The 18,297-nt window shown below is 39.9% G+C and overlaps 4 protein-coding genes across 5 annotated transcripts; 2 read left to right on the forward strand and 2 right to left on the reverse strand.

Moving 5' to 3' along the window:
• The first annotated feature begins 2,202 nt into the window (after window positions 1–2,202).
• LOC146690714 (nectin-2-like) lies at window positions 2,203–5,353 on the forward strand. The gene is made up of 4 exons (XM_085433770.1): window positions 2,203–2,425; window positions 3,527–3,868; window positions 3,987–4,289; window positions 5,083–5,353. Exons 1-4 carry the CDS (start codon window positions 2,311–2,313, stop codon window positions 5,178–5,180), a joined length of 858 nt encoding a protein of 285 aa, XP_085289896.1. The 5' UTR covers window positions 2,203–2,310; the 3' UTR covers window positions 5,181–5,353.
• A 102-nt stretch (window positions 5,354–5,455) lies between these two features.
• Window positions 5,456–7,093, reverse strand: LOC146690715 (nectin-1-like). Its single transcript, XM_085433773.1, has 2 exons — window positions 6,550–7,093; window positions 5,456–6,431 (listed from the first exon to the last, which is right to left on the reverse strand). The coding sequence occupies exons 1-2, from the start codon at window positions 6,902–6,904 to the stop codon at window positions 6,106–6,108; spliced, it is 681 nt and encodes a 226-aa protein (XP_085289899.1). The 5' UTR covers window positions 6,905–7,093; the 3' UTR covers window positions 5,456–6,105.
• Window positions 7,094–8,543: 1,450 nt separating this feature from the next.
• LOC146690716 (inositol polyphosphate-4-phosphatase type I A-like) lies at window positions 8,544–17,828 on the forward strand. Of its 2 annotated transcripts, none has more exons than XM_085433774.1 (3): window positions 8,544–8,960; window positions 10,062–10,506; window positions 15,973–17,828. In XM_085433774.1, the coding sequence occupies exons 1-3, from the start codon at window positions 8,846–8,848 to the stop codon at window positions 15,998–16,000; spliced, it is 588 nt and encodes a 195-aa protein (XP_085289900.1). In that variant the 5' UTR covers window positions 8,544–8,845; the 3' UTR covers window positions 16,001–17,828. The 2 variants fall into 2 exon arrangements, with proteins under 2 accessions (XP_085289900.1, XP_085289901.1); XM_085433775.1 differs by lacking the exons at window positions 8,544–8,960; window positions 10,062–10,506 and adding exons at window positions 14,427–14,639; window positions 14,705–14,915.
• On the reverse strand, window positions 11,421–14,435 carry LOC146690717 (nectin-2-like). Its single transcript, XM_085433772.1, has 4 exons — window positions 14,381–14,435; window positions 13,323–13,472; window positions 11,880–12,221; window positions 11,421–11,761 (listed from the first exon to the last, which is right to left on the reverse strand). The coding sequence occupies exons 2-4, from the start codon at window positions 13,435–13,437 to the stop codon at window positions 11,436–11,438; spliced, it is 783 nt and encodes a 260-aa protein (XP_085289898.1). The 5' UTR covers window positions 13,438–13,472; window positions 14,381–14,435; the 3' UTR covers window positions 11,421–11,435.
• Window positions 17,829–18,297: the final 469 nt, after the last annotated feature.

Below are 18,297 nucleotides of genomic sequence, written 5' to 3' on the forward strand. Positions count from 1 at the left end.
TATCTTGCAATGGTCAAAAATAACAAGCACATGATTCTGTGAGTCACATGCTGCACTTTTCACTTCATAGACCACGTCAATGGTGTTGCTCTCAATTGCAGTTATACTAAAGTCCAGGTAAATTGCATGACGGCTGGTTTAAATGTAATATTTGAGGCCTTTGTTTTCCATTACTTGCATGGTTTACATATTGGAGCAATGCTTTGTACCTTTGTCCACTGACCTCACTGGTCATTTTCAGGGGTTTACACCAGGGGCGGAGCGTGGGGGTGGCTTATTGGGCTTAAGCCCGGGTTGTTTTGTCAGAAGCCCGGGGTCTTTTGGAGTGTAATTTTTTCATAGTTAGATGCCTGGCTGACAACTGTATAAAACAAAAAGTACACACAATATTCGAAGCACATAGTGCACACTGTGGGAATTTACGACTGTGCGTGAATCCCCCCTGATATTGGTATGATCCGAGCTCAGGCACTAAGCGACTGAGCGAGGGGGCGGGGCAGCTGCTGCCTGTGAGTGCGCTGTTGGAGAAACGGAGCCAGCCATACTAAGGAGAGCTTAAGTTTGACCAGGTACCAAAGCAAATCATTCGTACTGTACAAATAATGTAAATATGACGGTGAATCATGAAAGATTGATATCAAACTGATCACTTGACCCATATTACGTTACTTGCTCTTCAAGTGAATCAACAAATGGCGAAATGAAAAGCCGAACAAATGCGAGTCTTAGCTTAGGTGTGTTTATTTCATATTTTCAGTTCTTACCCTCCCCGACTAAATTGGTTTCAGTTATGTACTGAAATATAAGAATGGACATTAGAGGCTTCTTTCAAAGAAAAAACTCAGGTAAATGTTATTTTATATATTATGCTTTGTATGTTGTTCAGTATATTTCTATGCAAAACAAGAGGGATTTCAGTACACAGCAGTATATTCACAGTTTAAACCAGATATTTACATACACTTTATGGAGAAAACATAAAACATTTTTACTGTACAACATCAATTTAGAGTAAACTTTTGTTTTAGATAAATATTGAAATATATTTTGAATTAGTTAAATGTCAGAATAAAGAGAGACAGAGCTGTCTATTTTTATCACTTTCATCAAATGTAGGAGTACATATACACTAAGTTTATTGTTAATAATTAAGAAAACTCCAGACGATTCCATTCTGAGCTGAAGAAGCTTCTGATAGGTTAGTAGAGTCCATGTGAGTAAATTGGTGGCACACCTGTGGATGCATATAAGGCAAAACACAGAGCCTGTTTCTGTGACATGGGAAAATCAAGAGATGTCAACCAAAACACCAGGAAAAGAACTGTGGAGCTGCATAAGTGTGGCTCAGTTTGAATACAATTTGGTGCCATTTACAATTAAGAAATAGAGACCGTTTCTCTCTTTACTCTTAAAGTTAACAAATATGTTTTTTATATTTATCAATCTAAAAAAATAAACATTTAGTCTGATTTGATGTTACAATTAAAAAAGTGTTTTTATCTGAAGAGTGTGTAAATATCTGGTTTCAACTGTATATTTGATGATTGTCAGCACAAAGAGAGAGAGAGAGAGAGGAACAGAGAGGGAGAGAGAGGAGAATGAGGACAGAACAGAGATGAACAAGAGCAGGTGAGACACACATGTTAGTCAAATGGTCGTTTACCAAAAGTATCGCCATATCATAGGTCCTCATGTATCTCGTACCTAGTGTTTCTTTTTAGGTTTGTTATTTTTCAAATTCTATATTTATTAAGTTATGCAGGCTTGTTTGCACAACAAGGCTAAATAAGTATATAAACTTTTCTCAGTCTAAATAGTGTACTTTGGTAGAATTAAAAAAAATAAGTGTAGTGCAGGTCTATGATGATTTTTAGTGCTAGTATCATCTAGTTCTGATTCTGGTTCTGTCTTGGTTAAATCCCAAGTAGTCCTGACTTTGAACTGTTGTAGTCCTGTTTTAATTCTGGATCAGTTCTGGGTCTGGTTGAATTGGGGTTTAGTCCTCATGTCTTGATACAGCCCTGACCTTGTTCTGCCTTGCTGCTTAATTAAAAAAACTAGTTTAAGGTGTCCTGCACATGTGATATATATATATTTTTGAGCAAAAGTCAAAACAGAGCCAATTAATCTTTCAGTCATTTCTAGCCCCCCCCCCCAAAAAAAAAAAAATAAATCCCACATGCATACTACTCTTTTGGGCTAAGCCCCTGGCTCCGCCTCTGGTTTACACGAATATGTATTTCGTTTACCGACCTAACAACGTTTTTTTCCCCAGACTTTGGAACGTTCTTATAACTTTAAGATTTGCGGATGGATGAAGCTGCCTTCTTTTGTGCCAATTACTGCCACCGTTTCCCTTTACGATGTGACTCCATGACACGTATGCTTCTGATGATAGTGCTTCTGATGAGTACAGACGCTGAAGGTACGTGGATTATCCTTTATTGCTGTTGCTTTGGTCGAAGGTAGAATAGAAAACGTCTTACATCTCTTATTTTAAATAAGAAGAAAACCCCTTTTTTTTTAGTGAGCTGCCCGCGATCACCTTCGTTTTGGTATTTAATTTCTTCACTGTAGGTGATCACTTCGAGTTTCTACGCTAAACATCAATTGTAAATTATTATGTTTTAAAAATGTTTTTAAAAAATGTAAAAGTGTAGGATTGAGAGTCGTGTTTTGTTTTTATAACCCACTCCTGGCTAAGTACTCATCAGTAACTGTTTTTGATATGGGCGAGACGGACGGTTGCCTAGGGCGGCATCACGGGCATCGGCAAAAAAGTTGCTCGTACTCTGCCCCGACATCATGCCAGCGCATTTTGAGGATGGCATAGACACTGATCGGTGTTCTTACGGCCATTTGCTGGGAATAAGGGCGCCCTCCGTTTGCGAGGCGCGCCCGCTGCTTGCGACACAGGGAGGAGAGGACGGGGATTCTCTGGCTGACTGGAGCAGCATCTAATAACCAACTCGCAAAATAAAACAAAATAAAAACAAAACAACAAACACGAAAACACCAGACATTATGATACAGACTTATAATTTGCACCGATGTTTTTTTTTTCGAAATTCTATACGCGAAAAGTGAGCGCGAGAGCCCTCGGTGCGCCTTCTTGCTGCTGCAGTCAAAGTAAACTTTATTGTCATCTCCGCTACATACAGTCCAGTATATAGAGAGACGAGACGACGAGGCTTCAGTTACACCAGTGCAAATAAACAAACAATAAATATAAGAAGAGTAAGAAAATAAATATTCACTTTAGGACTCGGGGTAAAGGGATCAATAACAATTTAAAATTTATAATTTACAGTTTGATGATTTAAAGTTTCACACACAACCTGTCGACAGGGGAGGGCTGCTTCCAAATAGAGCACATTTCATTCATAATGGGAGGGAGGTATTATCCATGATTGTCCTTATTTTGCACATCTGCCTCTCAGACACCACCCTTAACCCCCCACCCCCACCCCAACACACACACACACATACATTATTCATTAAATTTTTGTGTGAATGCTCTTTACAGCTCTCCGGGTGATTGGTGGAAATGTGAAAGTGGTTCAAGGAGGTACCGCTATGTTATCGTGTTATGTCATGGATACCAATGATGACCTGACACAGATTACCTGGCAGAGGAGGACGAGAGAAAAACCTCACAATGACAATTTTCTAACTATCCTACCCAGAGATGGACCACAGTTTGTCAGTGAACGTGATGATCGATTTAAATATATTGGGAATTTTAATGACAAAAATGCAACTCTCCAGTTATCCAATGTTGCCCTGAAGGATGAAGGCAGCTACACGTGCATCTTCACCTTGTTTCCCAGTGGAAATCAGAAGACAGAAATACCTCTAAACTTGCTTGGTATACTAAACTTTTGTTTATCTTTATTTTAAAATACTCTTGTGTTTGTATGTGAGAAACAGTTATTGTCACCATCTGTCTTGCATGTTCATTTAAATTAGTGCTGTAACTCTCCTAGTGCCTCCTTTCACAAGCATCAAGGACAATCTTCCCACTTTGGGCACAGAAGAGGTTTTATTTGCTACCTGCACGGCTGCTGGATCGAAGCCTCCTGCAGAGGTGAGGTGGCTCACTGGTGCTTTGGGAGACAAAGTGAGGACGACAACAAATTCCACACAGTATGACAATGGCACGACTACCACAGTCAGCTCTCTGTTTGGTGTTCCTATGAGAGAGATTAACGGTCACCAGGTCCAGTGTGTCATCAGTGGTGACTTCCTGTCTAAAGTTGAAAGTCTGCCCTTCACTATACAGATCTACTGTGAGTATCAGTTGCTGATGTAGTTTATTTATTTATTTTTTTTATCCATGGTTGATGCATTTGTTATATTTTTTCTTGGAAATCTCTGAAAATTAGCCAGTGGACGCATCAGTCGCAATGCATGAACAGACTCAAGCGCAGGACTCTGTTAGTGAAACAGTTGTACAGTTTATTTATAACAGACAGAATACCTAGGACACTACTAAGGGACTGATAGATATAATCTGTTGCTGAATTCTGAAAACGCTAAAAGCTTTATGTGTAGTAAAGACAAAACATTCCATGTACCAAACTTTGGTTCGACTCCTTACATAATTAAATAAAACAGAGGCAGTGTTACTTTGATGTTTGACAAAACCCTCAAGGAAATGACTAAAACTAAGAAAGTGGACCTAAATGTTTGTTACTGGAAAGAGGATCAAGTCCTATCCAGATACTTTGTTTTGTTTTTCCTCTTTATTCTCGAGTGTGTGCTTTTTTGTTTTTTTAAATGAATGGGAGTGAAACATCCCAAATCTCATGACTTTGCCTCCTGTTTGTCACATTGTAGCATGTTGTCACAATAGATGGGAAAATTCTTTCTGAAAGACAAAAACATCTAGACTGATTAAAAAAAAGACCATTGTTATTGCTAAAGACTGAATCATGGCCTGAACCACACAACATCAGCCTCAGTCCCAAAAGTTTGTCGAGTTTGGATTCAAGATGTAGGAAACATTGGCGAAACATTATTTTCATGTTATTACTGTGTCCTCAGTTCAGGATTAACACAGCTGTCTTTCTGCTCTTGCAGTCTCTCCCACAGAAGTGAACATCAGAGCAAAATCTGAGGACTCATTTGAGTGTGTGACAGAAGCCAATCCAAGTGCAAATTTTACATGGAGCAGGTAAAGTAGCTTGAATAACAGTTTCAGCTGAAACATTCATTTCATTGGTTCTTTTTGTTTGTCTCAAGTGACCTGTGCTGAGCCATGAAAAAAAAAAGAGCGGTATAGAGTGTTTTTATATGGTTAACAAAGTTTGTGAGGTTTTGTTCATATATAATTTCTCAAATTTCATTCCCAGTAGTCCTATCTGAACTACCATAGCCAGTGGCGTGTCTAGAAAATTTTTGTTGGGGGGGCCAGGTAGGGGCACAGATTATCTGTGCCCCTACTTTTGGGACTGAGGCTGATGTTGTGTGGTTCAGGCCATGATTCAGTCTTTAGCAATAACAATGGTCTTTTTTTTAATCAGTCTAGATGTTTTTGTCTTTCAGAAAGAATTTTCCCATCTATTGTGACAACATGCTACAATGTGACAAACAGGAGGCAAAGTCATGAGATTTGGGATGTTTCACTCCCATTCATTTAAAAAAACAAAAAAGCACACACTCGAGAATAAAGAGGAAAAACAAAACAAAGTATCTGGATAGGACTTGATCCTCTTTCCAGTAACAAACATTTAGGTCCACTTTCTTAGTTTTAGTCATTTCCTTGAGGGTTTTGTCAAACATCAAAGTAACACTGCCTCTGTTTTATTTAATTATGTAAGGAGTCGAACCAAAGTTTGGTACATGGAATGTTTTGTCTTTACTACACATAAAGCTTTTAGCGTTTTCAGAATTCAGCAACAGATTATATCTATCAGTCCCTTAGTAGTGTCCTAGGTATTCTGTCTGTTATAAATAAACTGTACAACTGTTTCACTAACAGAGTCCTGCGCTTGAGTCTGTTCATGCATTGCGACTGATGCGTCCACTGGCTAATTTTCAGAGATTTCCAAGAAAAAATATAACAAATGCATCAACCATGGATAAAAAAAATAAATAAATAAACTACATCAGCAACTGATACTCACAGTAGATCTGTATAGTGAAGGGCAGACTTTCAACTTTAGACAGGAAGTCACCACTGATGACACACTGGACCTGGTGACCGTTAATCTCTCTCATAGGAACACCAAACAGAGAGCTGACTGTGGTAGTCGTGCCATTGTCATACTGTGTGGAATTTGTTGTCGTCCTCACTTTGTCTCCCAAAGCACCAGTGAGCCACCTCACCTCTGCAGGAGGCTTCGATCCAGCAGCCGTGCAGGTAGCAAATAAAACCTCTTCTGTGCCCAAAGTGGGAAGATTGTCCTTGATGCTTGTGAAAGGAGGCACTAGGAGAGTTACAGCACTAATTTAAATGAACATGCAAGACAGATGGTGACAATAACTGTTTCTCACATACAAACACAAGAGTATTTTAAAATAAAGATAAACAAAAGTTTAGTATACCAAGCAAGTTTAGAGGTATTTCTGTCTTCTGATTTCCACTGGGAAACAAGGTGAAGATGCACGTGTAGCTGCCTTCATCCTTCAGGGCAACATTGGATAACTGGAGAGTTGCATTTTTGTCATTAAAATTCCCAATATATTTAAATCGATCATCACGTTCACTGACAAACTGTGGTCCATCTCTGGGTAGGATAGTTAGAAAATTGTCATTGTGAGGTTTTTCTCTCGTCCTCCTCTGCCAGGTAATCTGTGTCAGGTCATCATTGGTATCCATGACATAACACGATAACATAGCGGTACCTCCTTGAACCACTTTCACATTTCCACCAATCACCCGGAGAGCTGTAAAGAGCATTCACACAAAAATTTAATGAATAATGTATGTGTGTGTGTGTGTTGGGGTGGGGGTGGGGGGTTAAGGGTGGTGTCTGAGAGGCAGATGTGCAAAATAAGGACAATCATGGATAATACCTCCCTCCCATTATGAATGAAATGTGCTCTATTTGGAAGCAGCCCTCCCCTGTCGACAGGTTGTGTGTGAAACTTTAAATCATCAAACTGTAAATTATAAATTTTAAATTGTTATTGATCCCTTTACCCCGAGTCCTAAAGTGAATATTTATTTTCTTACTCTTCTTATATTTATTGTTTGTTTATTTGCACTGGTGTAACTGAAGCCTCGTCGTCTCGTCTCTCTATATACTGGACTGTATGTAGCGGAGATGACAATAAAGTTTACTTTGACTGCAGCAGCAAGAAGGCGCACCGAGGGCTCTCGCGCTCACTTTTCGCGTATAGAATTTCGAAAAAAAAAACATCGGTGCAAATTATAAGTCTGTATCATAATGTCTGGTGTTTTCGTGTTTGTTGTTTTGTTTTTATTTTGTTTTATTTTGCGAGTTGGTTATTAGATGCTGCTCCAGTCAGCCAGAGAATCCCCGTCCTCTCCTCCCTGTGTCGCAAGCAGCGGGCGCGCCTCGCAAACGGAGGGCGCCCTTATTCCCAGCAAATGGCCTTAAGAACACCGATCAGTGTCTATGCCATCCTCAAAATGCGCTGGCATGATGTCGGGGCAGAGTACGAGCAACTTCATCAAATGTAGGAGTACATATACACTAAGTTTATTGTTAATAATTAAGAAAACTCCAGACGATTCCATTCTGAGCTGAAGAAGCTTCTGATAGGTTAGTAGAGTCCATGTGAGTAAATTGGTGGCACACCTGTGGATGCATATAAGGCAAAACACAGAGCCTGTTTCTGTGACATGGGAAAATCAAGAGATGTCAACCAAAACACCAGGAAAAGAACTGTGGAGCTGCATAAGTGTGGCTCAGTTTGAATACAATTTGGTGCCATTTACAATTAAGAAATAGAGACCGTTTCTCTCTTTACTCTTAAAGTTAACAAATATGTTTTTTATATTTATCAATCTAAAAAAATAAACATTTAGTCTGATTTGATGTTACAATTAAAAAAGTGTTTTTATCTGAAGAGTGTGTAAATATCTGGTTTCAACTGTATATTTGATGATTGTCAGCACAAAGAGAGAGAGAGAGAGAGGAACAGAGAGGGAGAGAGAGGAGAATGAGGACAGAACAGAGATGAACAAGAGCAGGTGAGACACACATGTTAGTCAAATGGTCGTTTACCAAAAGTATCGCCATATCATAGGTCCTCATGTATCTCGTACCTAGTGTTTCTTTTTAGGTTTGTTATTTTTCAAATTCTATATTTATTAAGTTATGCAGGCTTGTTTGCACAACAAGGCTAAATAAGTATATAAACTTTTCTCAGTCTAAATAGTGTACTTTGGTAGAATTAAAAAAAATAAGTGTAGTGCAGGTCTATGATGATTTTTAGTGCTAGTATCATCTAGTTCTGATTCTGGTTCTGTCTTGGTTAAATCCCAAGTAGTCCTGACTTTGAACTGTTGTAGTCCTGTTTTAATTCTGGATCAGTTCTGGGTCTGGTTGAATTGGGGTTTAGTCCTCATGTCTTGATACAGCCCTGACCTTGTTCTGCCTTGCTGCTTAATTAAAAAAACTAGTTTAAGGTGTCCTGCACATGTGATATATATATATTTTTGAGCAAAAGTCAAAACAGAGCCAATTAATCTTTCAGTCATTTCTAGCCCCCCCCCCCAAAAAAAAAAAAATAAATCCCACATGCATACTACTCTTTTGGGCTAAGCCCCTGGCTCCGCCTCTGGTTTACACGAATATGTATTTCGTTTACCGACCTAACAACGTTTTTTTCCCCAGACTTTGGAACGTTCTTATAACTTTAAGATTTGCGGATGGATGAAGCTGCCTTCTTTTGTGCCAATTACTGCCACCGTTTCCCTTTACGATGTGACTCCATGACACGTATGCTTCTGATGATAGTGCTTCTGATGAGTACAGACGCTGAAGGTACGTGGATTATCCTTTATTGCTGTTGCTTTGGTCGAAGGTAGAATAGAAAACGTCTTACATCTCTTATTTTAAATAAGAAGAAAACCCCTTTTTTTTTAGTGAGCTGCCCGCGATCACCTTCGTTTTGGTATTTAATTTCTTCACTGTAGGTGATCACTTCGAGTTTCTACGCTAAACATCAATTGTAAATTATTATGTTTTAAAAATGTTTTTAAAAAATGTAAAAGTGTAGGATTGAGAGTCGTGTTTTGTTTTTATAACCCACTCCTGGCTAAGTACTCATCAGTAACTGTTTTTGATATGGGCGAGACGGACGGTTGCCTAGGGCGGCATCACGGGCATCGGCAAAAAAGTTGCTCGTACTCTGCCCCGACATCATGCCAGCGCATTTTGAGGATGGCATAGACACTGATCGGTGTTCTTAAGGCCATTTGCTGGGAATAAGGGCGCCCTCCGTTTGCGAGGCGCGCCCGCTGCTTGCGACACAGGGAGGAGAGGACGGGGATTCTCTGGCTGACTGGAGCAGCATCTAATAACCAACTCGCAAAATAAAACAAAATAAAAACAAAACAACAAACACGAAAACACCAGACATTATGATACAGACTTATAATTTGCACCGATGTTTTTTTTTTCGAAATTCTATACGCGAAAAGTGAGCGCGAGAGCCCTCGGTGCGCCTTCTTGCTGCTGCAGTCAAAGTAAACTTTATTGTCATCTCCGCTACATACAGTCCAGTATATAGAGAGACGAGACGACGAGGCTTCAGTTACACCAGTGCAAATAAACAAACAATAAATATAAGAAGAGTAAGAAAATAAATATTCACTTTAGGACTCGGGGTAAAGGGATCAATAACAATTTAAAATTTATAATTTACAGTTTGATGATTTAAAGTTTCACACACAACCTGTCGACAGGGGAGGGCTGCTTCCAAATAGAGCACATTTCATTCATAATGGGAGGGAGGTATTATCCATGATTGTCCTTATTTTGCACATCTGCCTCTCAGACACCACCCTTAACCCCCCACCCCCACCCCAACACACACACACACATACATTATTCATTAAATTTTTGTGTGAATGCTCTTTACAGCTCTCCGGGTGATTGGTGGAAATGTGAAAGTGGTTCAAGGAGGTACCGCTATGTTATCGTGTTATGTCATGGATACCAATGATGACCTGACACAGATTACCTGGCAGAGGAGGACGAGAGAAAAACCTCACAATGACAATTTTCTAACTATCCTACCCAGAGATGGACCACAGTTTGTCAGTGAACGTGATGATCGATTTAAATATATTGGGAATTTTAATGACAAAAATGCAACTCTCCAGTTATCCAATGTTGCCCTGAAGGATGAAGGCAGCTACACGTGCATCTTCACCTTGTTTCCCAGTGGAAATCAGAAGACAGAAATACCTCTAAACTTGCTTGGTATACTAAACTCTCCCACAGAAGTGAACATCAGAGCAAAATCTGAGGACTCATTTGAGTGTGTGACAGAAGCCAATCCAAGTGCAAATTTTACATGGAGCAGGTAAAGTAGCTTGAATAACAGTTTCAGCTGAAACATTCATTTCATTGGTTCTTTTTGTTTGTCTCAAGTGACCTGTGCTGAGCCATGAAAAAAAAAAGAGCGGTATAGAGTGTTTTTATATGGTTAACAAAGTTTGTGAGGTTTTGTTCATATATAATTTCTCAAATTTCATTCCCAGTAGTCCTATCTGAACTACCATAGCCAGTGGCGTGTCTAGAAAATTTTTGTTGGGGGGGCCAGGTAGGGGCACAGATTATCTGTGCCCCTACTTTTGGGACTGAGGCTGATGTTGTGTGGTTCAGGCCATGATTCAGTCTTTAGCAATAACAATGGTCTTTTTTTTAATCAGTCTAGATGTTTTTGTCTTTCAGAAAGAATTTTCCCATCTATTGTGACAACATGCTACAATGTGACAAACAGGAGGCAAAGTCATGAGATTTGGGATGTTTCACTCCCATTCATTTAAAAAAACAAAAAAGCACACACTCGAGAATAAAGAGGAAAAACAAAACAAAGTATCTGGATAGGACTTGATCCTCTTTCCAGTAACAAACATTTAGGTCCACTTTCTTAGTTTTAGTCATTTCCTTGAGGGTTTTGTCAAACATCAAAGTAACACTGCCTCTGTTTTATTTAATTATGTAAGGAGTCGAACCAAAGTTTGGTACATGGAATGTTTTGTCTTTACTACACATAAAGCTTTTAGCGTTTTCAGAATTCAGCAACAGATTATATCTATCAGTCCCTTAGTAGTGTCCTAGGTATTCTGTCTGTTATAAATAAACTGTACAACTGTTTCACTAACAGAGTCCTGCGCTTGAGTCTGTTCATGCATTGCGACTGATGCGTCCACTGGCTAATTTTCAGAGATTTCCAAGAAAAAATATAACAAATGCATCAACCATGGATAAAAAAAATAAATAAATAAACTACATCAGCAACTGATACTCACAGTAGATCTGTATAGTGAAGGGCAGACTTTCAACTTTAGACAGGAAGTCACCACTGATGACACACTGGACCTGGTGACCGTTAATCTCTCTCATAGGAACACCAAACAGAGAGCTGACTGTGGTAGTCGTGCCATTGTCATACTGTGTGGAATTTGTTGTCGTCCTCACTTTGTCTCCCAAAGCACCAGTGAGCCACCTCACCTCTGCAGGAGGCTTCGATCCAGCAGCCGTGCAGGTAGCAAATAAAACCTCTTCTGTGCCCAAAGTGGGAAGATTGTCCTTGATGCTTGTGAAAGGAGGCACTAGGAGAGTTACAGCACTAATTTAAATGAACATGCAAGACAGATGGTGACAATAACTGTTTCTCACATACAAACACAAGAGTATTTTAAAATAAAGATAAACAAAAGTTTAGTATACCAAGCAAGTTTAGAGGTATTTCTGTCTTCTGATTTCCACTGGGAAACAAGGTGAAGATGCACGTGTAGCTGCCTTCATCCTTCAGGGCAACATTGGATAACTGGAGAGTTGCATTTTTGTCATTAAAATTCCCAATATATTTAAATCGATCATCACGTTCACTGACAAACTGTGGTCCATCTCTGGGTAGGATAGTTAGAAAATTGTCATTGTGAGGTTTTTCTCTCGTCCTCCTCTGCCAGGTAATCTGTGTCAGGTCATCATTGGTATCCATGACATAACACGATAACATAGCGGTACCTCCTTGAACCACTTTCACATTTCCACCAATCACCCGGAGAGCTGTAAAGAGCATTCACACAAAAATTTAATGAATAATGTATGTGTGTGTGTGTGTTGGGGTGGGGGTGGGGGGTTAAGGGTGGTGTCTGAGAGGCAGATGTGCAAAATAAGGACAATCATGGATAATACCTCCCTCCCATTATGAATGAAATGTGCTCTATTTGGAAGCAGCCCTCCCCTGTCGACAGGTTGTGTGTGAAACTTTAAATCATCAAACTGTAAATTATAAATTTTAAATTGTTATTGATCCCTTTACCCCGAGTCCTAAAGTGAATATTTATTTTCTTACTCTTCTTATATTTATTGTTTGTTTATTTGCACTGGTGTAACTGAAGCCTCGTCGTCTCGTCTCTCTATATACTGGACTGTATGTAGCGGAGATGACAATAAAGTTTACTTTGACTGCAGCAGCAAGAAGGCGCACCGAGGGCTCTCGCGCTCACTTTTCGCGTATAGAATTTCGAAAAAAAAAACATCGGTGCAAATTATAAGTCTGTATCATAATGTCTGGTGTTTTCGTGTTTGTTGTTTTGTTTTTATTTTGTTTTATTTTGCGAGTTGGTTATTAGATGCTGCTCCAGTCAGCCAGAGAATCCCCGTCCTCTCCTCCCTGTGTCGCAAGCAGCGGGCGCGCCTCGCAAACGGAGGGCGCCCTTATTCCCAGCAAATGGCCGTAAGAACACCGATCAGTGTCTATGCCATCCTCAAAATGCGCTGGCATGATGTCGGGGCAGAGTACGAGCAACTTTTTTGCCGATGCCCGTGATGCCGCCCTAGGCAACCGTCCGTCTCGCCCATATCAAAAACAGTTACTGATGAGTACTTAGCCAGGAGTGGGTTATAAAAACAAAACACGACTCTCAATCCTACACTTTTACATTTTTTAAAAACATTTTTAAAACATAATAATTTACAATTGATGTTTAGCGTAGAAACTCGAAGTGATCACCTACAGTGAAGAAATTAAATACCAAAACGAAGGTGATCGCGGGCAGCTCACTAAAAAAAAAGGGGTTTTCTTCTTATTTAAAATAAGAGATGTAAGACGTTTTCTATTCTACCTTCGACCAAAGCAACAGCAATAAAGGATAATCCACGTACCTTCAGCGTCTGTACTCATCAGAAGCACTATCATCAGAAGCATACGTGTCATGGAGTCACATCGTAAAGGGAAACGGTGGCAGTAATTGGCACAAAAGAAGGCAGCTTCATCCATCCGCAAATCTTAAAGTTATAAGAACGTTCCAAAGTCTGGGGAAAAAAACGTTGTTAGGTCGGTAAACGAAATACATATTCGTGTAAACCAGAGGCGGAGCCAGGGGCTTAGCCCAAAAGAGTAGTATGCATGTGGGATTTATTTATTTTTTTTTTGGGGGGGGGGGGGGGGGGGGGGGGGCTAGAAATGACTGAAAGATTAATTGGCTCTGTTTTGACTTTTGCTCAAAAATATATATATATCACATGTGCAGGACACCTTAAACTAGTTTTTTTAATTAAGCAGCAAGGCAGAACAAGGTCAGGGCTGTATCAAGACATGAGGACTAAACCCCAATTCAACCAGACCCAGAACTGATCCAGAATTAAAACAGGACTACAACAGTTCAAAGTCAGGACTACTTGGGATTTAACCAAGACAGAACCAGAATCAGAACTAGATGATACTAGCACTAAAAATCATCATAGACCTGCACTACACTTATTTTTTTTAATTCTACCAAAGTACACTATTTAGACTGACACGCCACTGTACACAGATGGTCTGAATTTGTGAAGCGAGTGGTATCGCATTTATCGAAGTCGGCTCCTCGTTGTTTTTTCTAAGCCACGATTAGGCTCATTGAGAGCAGGCATGTGCATGCAGACAGTGTTTGTTTTTACATCTGGTGGGTAACGTCTCTCCCTATATTTTTGGAACAGTACCTCTGAAGCTTGATTTAGATTTCTGCAGGAAATTTACGTTCTAACTTCAGATGTAACACCTCTTAACACTAAACCGGTCCATCATGCTGTTGTTTCCAGTTACAGCGTATATTTCCTGCTGAAGCATATTTCAGGCATAAGACAGAAACATTACAAAAATATACACCTGCAGGCCACTCTATTGTCTTTATTTGACTAAATGCACTAAATTGCTGCCACAAGCTTTTGAACACATGTACCTAATAAAGTGGCTGGTGAGTGTCCTCAGTCCCAGCTCGGATACAGATGTGTCGGTGTGTCTTTGTTCCCTGCAGTAGTGCCCTCTCCAGCTCAGTCATCATCCACATACCCCAGGACACTGTCCGAGCCAAAGAGATCATCGCCTACGTCAACACGCTGAAGACTCAGGTCAGCTATTACGCAGAGAGGCTGTCTCAAGCTGCCAAAGACCAATCGGCCAGCGGACTGGAGTGGACGCTCGCCAGTCTGGTTGACAAGGTACTAAAAGTGTTTGACGTTACGTGGGGACGCTTCATATTTCATTCATACCCTCTTCCTTTCAGACCCGTCAGCTGGTGGCAGTGTGCGGCTGCAAGCTGCTAGCTTCAGCTATTTAGGCCCTGAACGCAGTACGAGTACATCGCAACCAAAGCTTCTCCTTCCGCTGAGTCTGAACAAGTAGTGCTCCGCAATGACAAGGATACGCTGAGAGCAAAGTACAGCGGTCACAACAGCCAGTCGTCACTGCACGTGGACTGGCACGAAGAGGAGTGGGTGAGTTGATCAGCAGTTATTGGCTGTTTTCTGATTCCAGATTTTTTATTTCTTTAGCATGACAACAGACAAGCTTAGTTTCTTGGCACACATTGTGGATACAGCTTGATATCTTAACTACACTCTGAACTCTGTTTTTCTTTTCTTGTTGCTTCTTCTTCTTCTTGAGTCATCCCTCTCATGTTGATTTCCAGCTCAGGTCACTCCTTACTTTTAAGAAGTTGGAGGATTCGTGAGCAGATTTTTCCTTCACCATATCAGCCGACTTTATTCTATGAGAAAATACTCTTAAATGACTCGTCTTTAAAAAGTGTTCAGTGTTTTATGTCTGGTCTGTGTGTCATCTTTGTCTTTACAATGTTGCAGCAATACTTTAGTAATGATATGATATGATATGATATGATATGATATGATATACCTTTATTAGTCCCACAAGGGGAAATTTAAATGTTGGTTTAGTGTAAGCTCAGCTTTTTAACTAATGTAAGAAGTGTTATGACTGACTCGTTTTTAATACCTAAATCTGGCCTCAGTGCACAAACCTAAATTAATCGGTACATATGAAAGCGCCCAAGTCACGAGCTGTGTTCAAGGACATGGATAAAACAAAAAGGTTCAAATTTGTGCCCAAAAACCCCACAAATCAGTGTCACTGTTTTAAAATCTGCTGCGAGACCGCTCTAAATGTCAGCTTTTTCTTTACGTAAAGACTGGGGTCTGTAACATATCAGCTCGTTTCTTATTTATTAAAGAACATGCCTGACACCAGGCTTTTGAGTTAACGGCTCCATTCGATCTCTGCAAGTATTTTTAAGTATTTTTAGGTTCTTTCCAGCAGGATTTGTGGCTAGTTCTGGAGCTTGACCCTAAAAGATTTCAGTGTGTCGGTGCTTCTGCTTTCCCTGTTGTCCTTCTCTTCCGTCTTTATTTCTGTTTCTGTCAAATTTAAAAACAACTGCACTCTGAAATACACACTCTTTGCAAGATGTTGTCTAAACTAGTGGTTGGAAGGCATATTTGTGTTTGGTCTCTGATGGTTTATTTACACTTTTTGCAGGCCACGCCCACGGACTACAGCGCCATGATGAGCAACAAAGCCAAGAAGTCTATTGACTTCCTTCTGATGCAGGACACCGCCCCGACGATAGCCACGGACGTGTCACTGCAGTACCGCCTCGACATCGTCTTCTGCCAAACGGTCACCTACACATATTTTAATTATTGTATGTCTGAGCTGATGCGTTTATCCTGGAGTGACTCAGAGTGAAGGAGAAGGCCAAGAAGAAGTGTAAATATCATAGAAGCAAGGAGTTCAGAGCTCTACGACTTAGTGTCTTTATGGTATTTATGTGTGTAATGGAGACCAGGGGTTCCATTACCCTTACTTGTATTTTTATTAATTGACTGACTGATTTGTATTTAAAAACCGTAATGAAGAAAAACACACACTGGTTGATTGTGATTCTTTATTAGGCTTTTTGGGTTGTTATTTAAGTGACTCGTTAAAGGTGAAGAGACAGGGGGACTGGCCATCCTACCTGTGTCAGGAAAAGAACCTGTGTTAGAGCTGTTCACATTTAATCATTTGTCTGTAACCTAAATTAGTTGTATATGTAAAAAGAGAAGTGTTAACAGTACTCACTTTGTAAAGAGTAAAAGCAGCTCAATCACCTGCTTATGAGCTCCTGGAGAAAACCAATGTGCCAGGCTAGGGGAGTGTGTGTTGGAGTGATTTTGTTAAAAGTTGTCATTATTGTGCTTGGACCTTGTCTTGAACTGTATGTTCAGATATTTTCTGTTCCTCCCCCACATGTAGGATGTTGGGGATGTTACTAGCTATATTTTTCAACTGCAGGCACAATCTATGTAAGATTCTGGTTTCCTTATTTGGTAAGGAATGTTCACTTCCTGCCCTTTATGGGCTCACCATGTAAATGGTGGACTGTTAGAGAGGTTAAGCCATATACGAGGTTGAGGGGAGATGACCCTTTTATGACTAGAGATGCGGTTAAAACGTTTGTAAGCAGGAAGTCACGTATACAGACACACATACACACACACACACACACACACACACACACAGTGCCTTAGCTTTTACCACACAACATATGGGGTTTACAATGGGCGGTTGTGTAACTGTTTTCATTCAATAAAAGGCTGCGAGTGGAGGCTGGAGTTGGAGTTGTCTGAGTTTGGGTGTAGAGCTTGCAACTCTGAGAATCCGACCAGGCTTCCCCTGCACAAGTAAAAACCAATCGAACTCTGATTGTCTTACTTTGTTCTGAGTCAGCGAGGGCTGAAACCTAACTGTGGTTAAGGTGTTTTAATGCAGCGGTCCCCAACCGCCGGGCCACGGACCGTCGTTTGGTCGAGAGATGAGGCTCGGGTGTGAAATGTATGGTTTTCAGAGTTTTTATCGTTTTTTATCGTTATTTTGTTATCGTTTTTATCGTTAACTCTGTTTTCCTGGGTCTTTCACGTGTGTTATGAATAAATCTTCTTTTTTTCCGGTATCGGTACTAGTTTTATTTTGTTGTATTTATCTGTGACACCTTAAAGGCCGGTCCGTGAATATATTGTCGGGCATAAACCGGTCCGTGGCGCAAAAAAGGTTGGGGACCGCTGTTTTAATGTATATAGAAGAGACTGAAGTTTATATGTTATGGAATTATTTATAGGACTTGTTACAAATCTTCATATGTCTATGATGTGTTATATCGTTGGTTATATTGTAGTGGTTTTCTTATGGGGAGGGTTTTGTTTTCCTTTGGTTTGCTGACCCCCAGACTTGGTCTATTCCAGATGCTCACCTGAATCAGGTAGAGTATAACAGGAAGCCATTTGCTTTTCAGAAGGGTTGGATTCTTTGCTGTATCACCATGTGTTCTCATTAATAAAGTACATTTTACTCCAGTCTCGTGCTATTTTAGTGGAAGTGACCCATGACCGTCGGCCAAAACTGACAATATGACTATTAAAAGTCTGAGTAATACTGTAATTTTCTGCTGCTCATTCCTGTGCAATATCCCATCTGACCTCCCGTCATATTTCTTTTCAAGATTTTCTTATTTAATCACTAGTGTACATATATTTATAGATACATATATATATATATATATTTTTAGTCATCTTTTCTCTTTTACCACGTCTCTCTAATATTTTGCTCTTTACTATTTTTCTATTTTTTATTTTATTTTATTATATTTTATTATATTTTCTTCTACTGTACCATGCTGCTGAGTGACTGCTGCTCGTCAAACACATTTCATTGCAATGTTGACCCTGTGCTAACTTGCATATGACAAATAAAACTGAAAACTGATAAAACTGAAAACAGTAAAGGCAAAGGGAACACATCAAGTAAGGATTTCACACTCCCACT

Source organism: Copadichromis virginalis, linkage group LG16 (assembly GCF_057382275.1).
Source record: "Copadichromis virginalis isolate Kocher_CV1m ecotype Utaka linkage group LG16, C_Virginalis_male_GT1.1, whole genome shotgun sequence".
NCBI lineage: Eukaryota > Metazoa > Chordata > Actinopteri > Cichliformes > Cichlidae > Copadichromis > Copadichromis virginalis.

Excerpts from the sequence above, each read along its gene's own strand:
- LOC146690714 (XM_085433770.1), top strand. The coding sequence starts at position 2,311 with ATGGATGAAGCTGCCTTCTTTTGTGCCAATTACTGCCACCGTTTCCCT. Across the intron at positions 2,426-3,526 it reads GATGAGTACAGACGCTGAAG|CTCTCCGGGTGATTGGTGGA; the intron begins GTACGTGGATTA and ends TGCTCTTTACAG. Across the intron at positions 3,869-3,986 it reads AATACCTCTAAACTTGCTTG|TGCCTCCTTTCACAAGCATC; the intron begins GTATACTAAACT and ends TAACTCTCCTAG.
- LOC146690715 (XM_085433773.1), bottom strand. The coding sequence starts at position 6,904 with ATGCTCTTTACAGCTCTCCGGGTGATTGGTGGAAATGTGAAAGTGGTT. Across the intron at positions 6,432-6,549 it reads AATACCTCTAAACTTGCTTG|TGCCTCCTTTCACAAGCATC; the intron begins GTATACTAAACT and ends TAACTCTCCTAG.
- LOC146690716 (XM_085433774.1), top strand. The coding sequence starts at position 8,846 with ATGGATGAAGCTGCCTTCTTTTGTGCCAATTACTGCCACCGTTTCCCT. Across the intron at positions 8,961-10,061 it reads GATGAGTACAGACGCTGAAG|CTCTCCGGGTGATTGGTGGA; the intron begins GTACGTGGATTA and ends TGCTCTTTACAG. Across the intron at positions 10,507-15,972 it reads GCAAATTTTACATGGAGCAG|GCCACGCCCACGGACTACAG; the intron begins GTAAAGTAGCTT and ends CACTTTTTGCAG.
- LOC146690717 (XM_085433772.1), bottom strand. The coding sequence starts at position 13,437 with ATGGATGAAGCTGCCTTCTTTTGTGCCAATTACTGCCACCGTTTCCCT. Across the intron at positions 12,222-13,322 it reads GATGAGTACAGACGCTGAAG|CTCTCCGGGTGATTGGTGGA; the intron begins GTACGTGGATTA and ends TGCTCTTTACAG. Across the intron at positions 11,762-11,879 it reads AATACCTCTAAACTTGCTTG|TGCCTCCTTTCACAAGCATC; the intron begins GTATACTAAACT and ends TAACTCTCCTAG.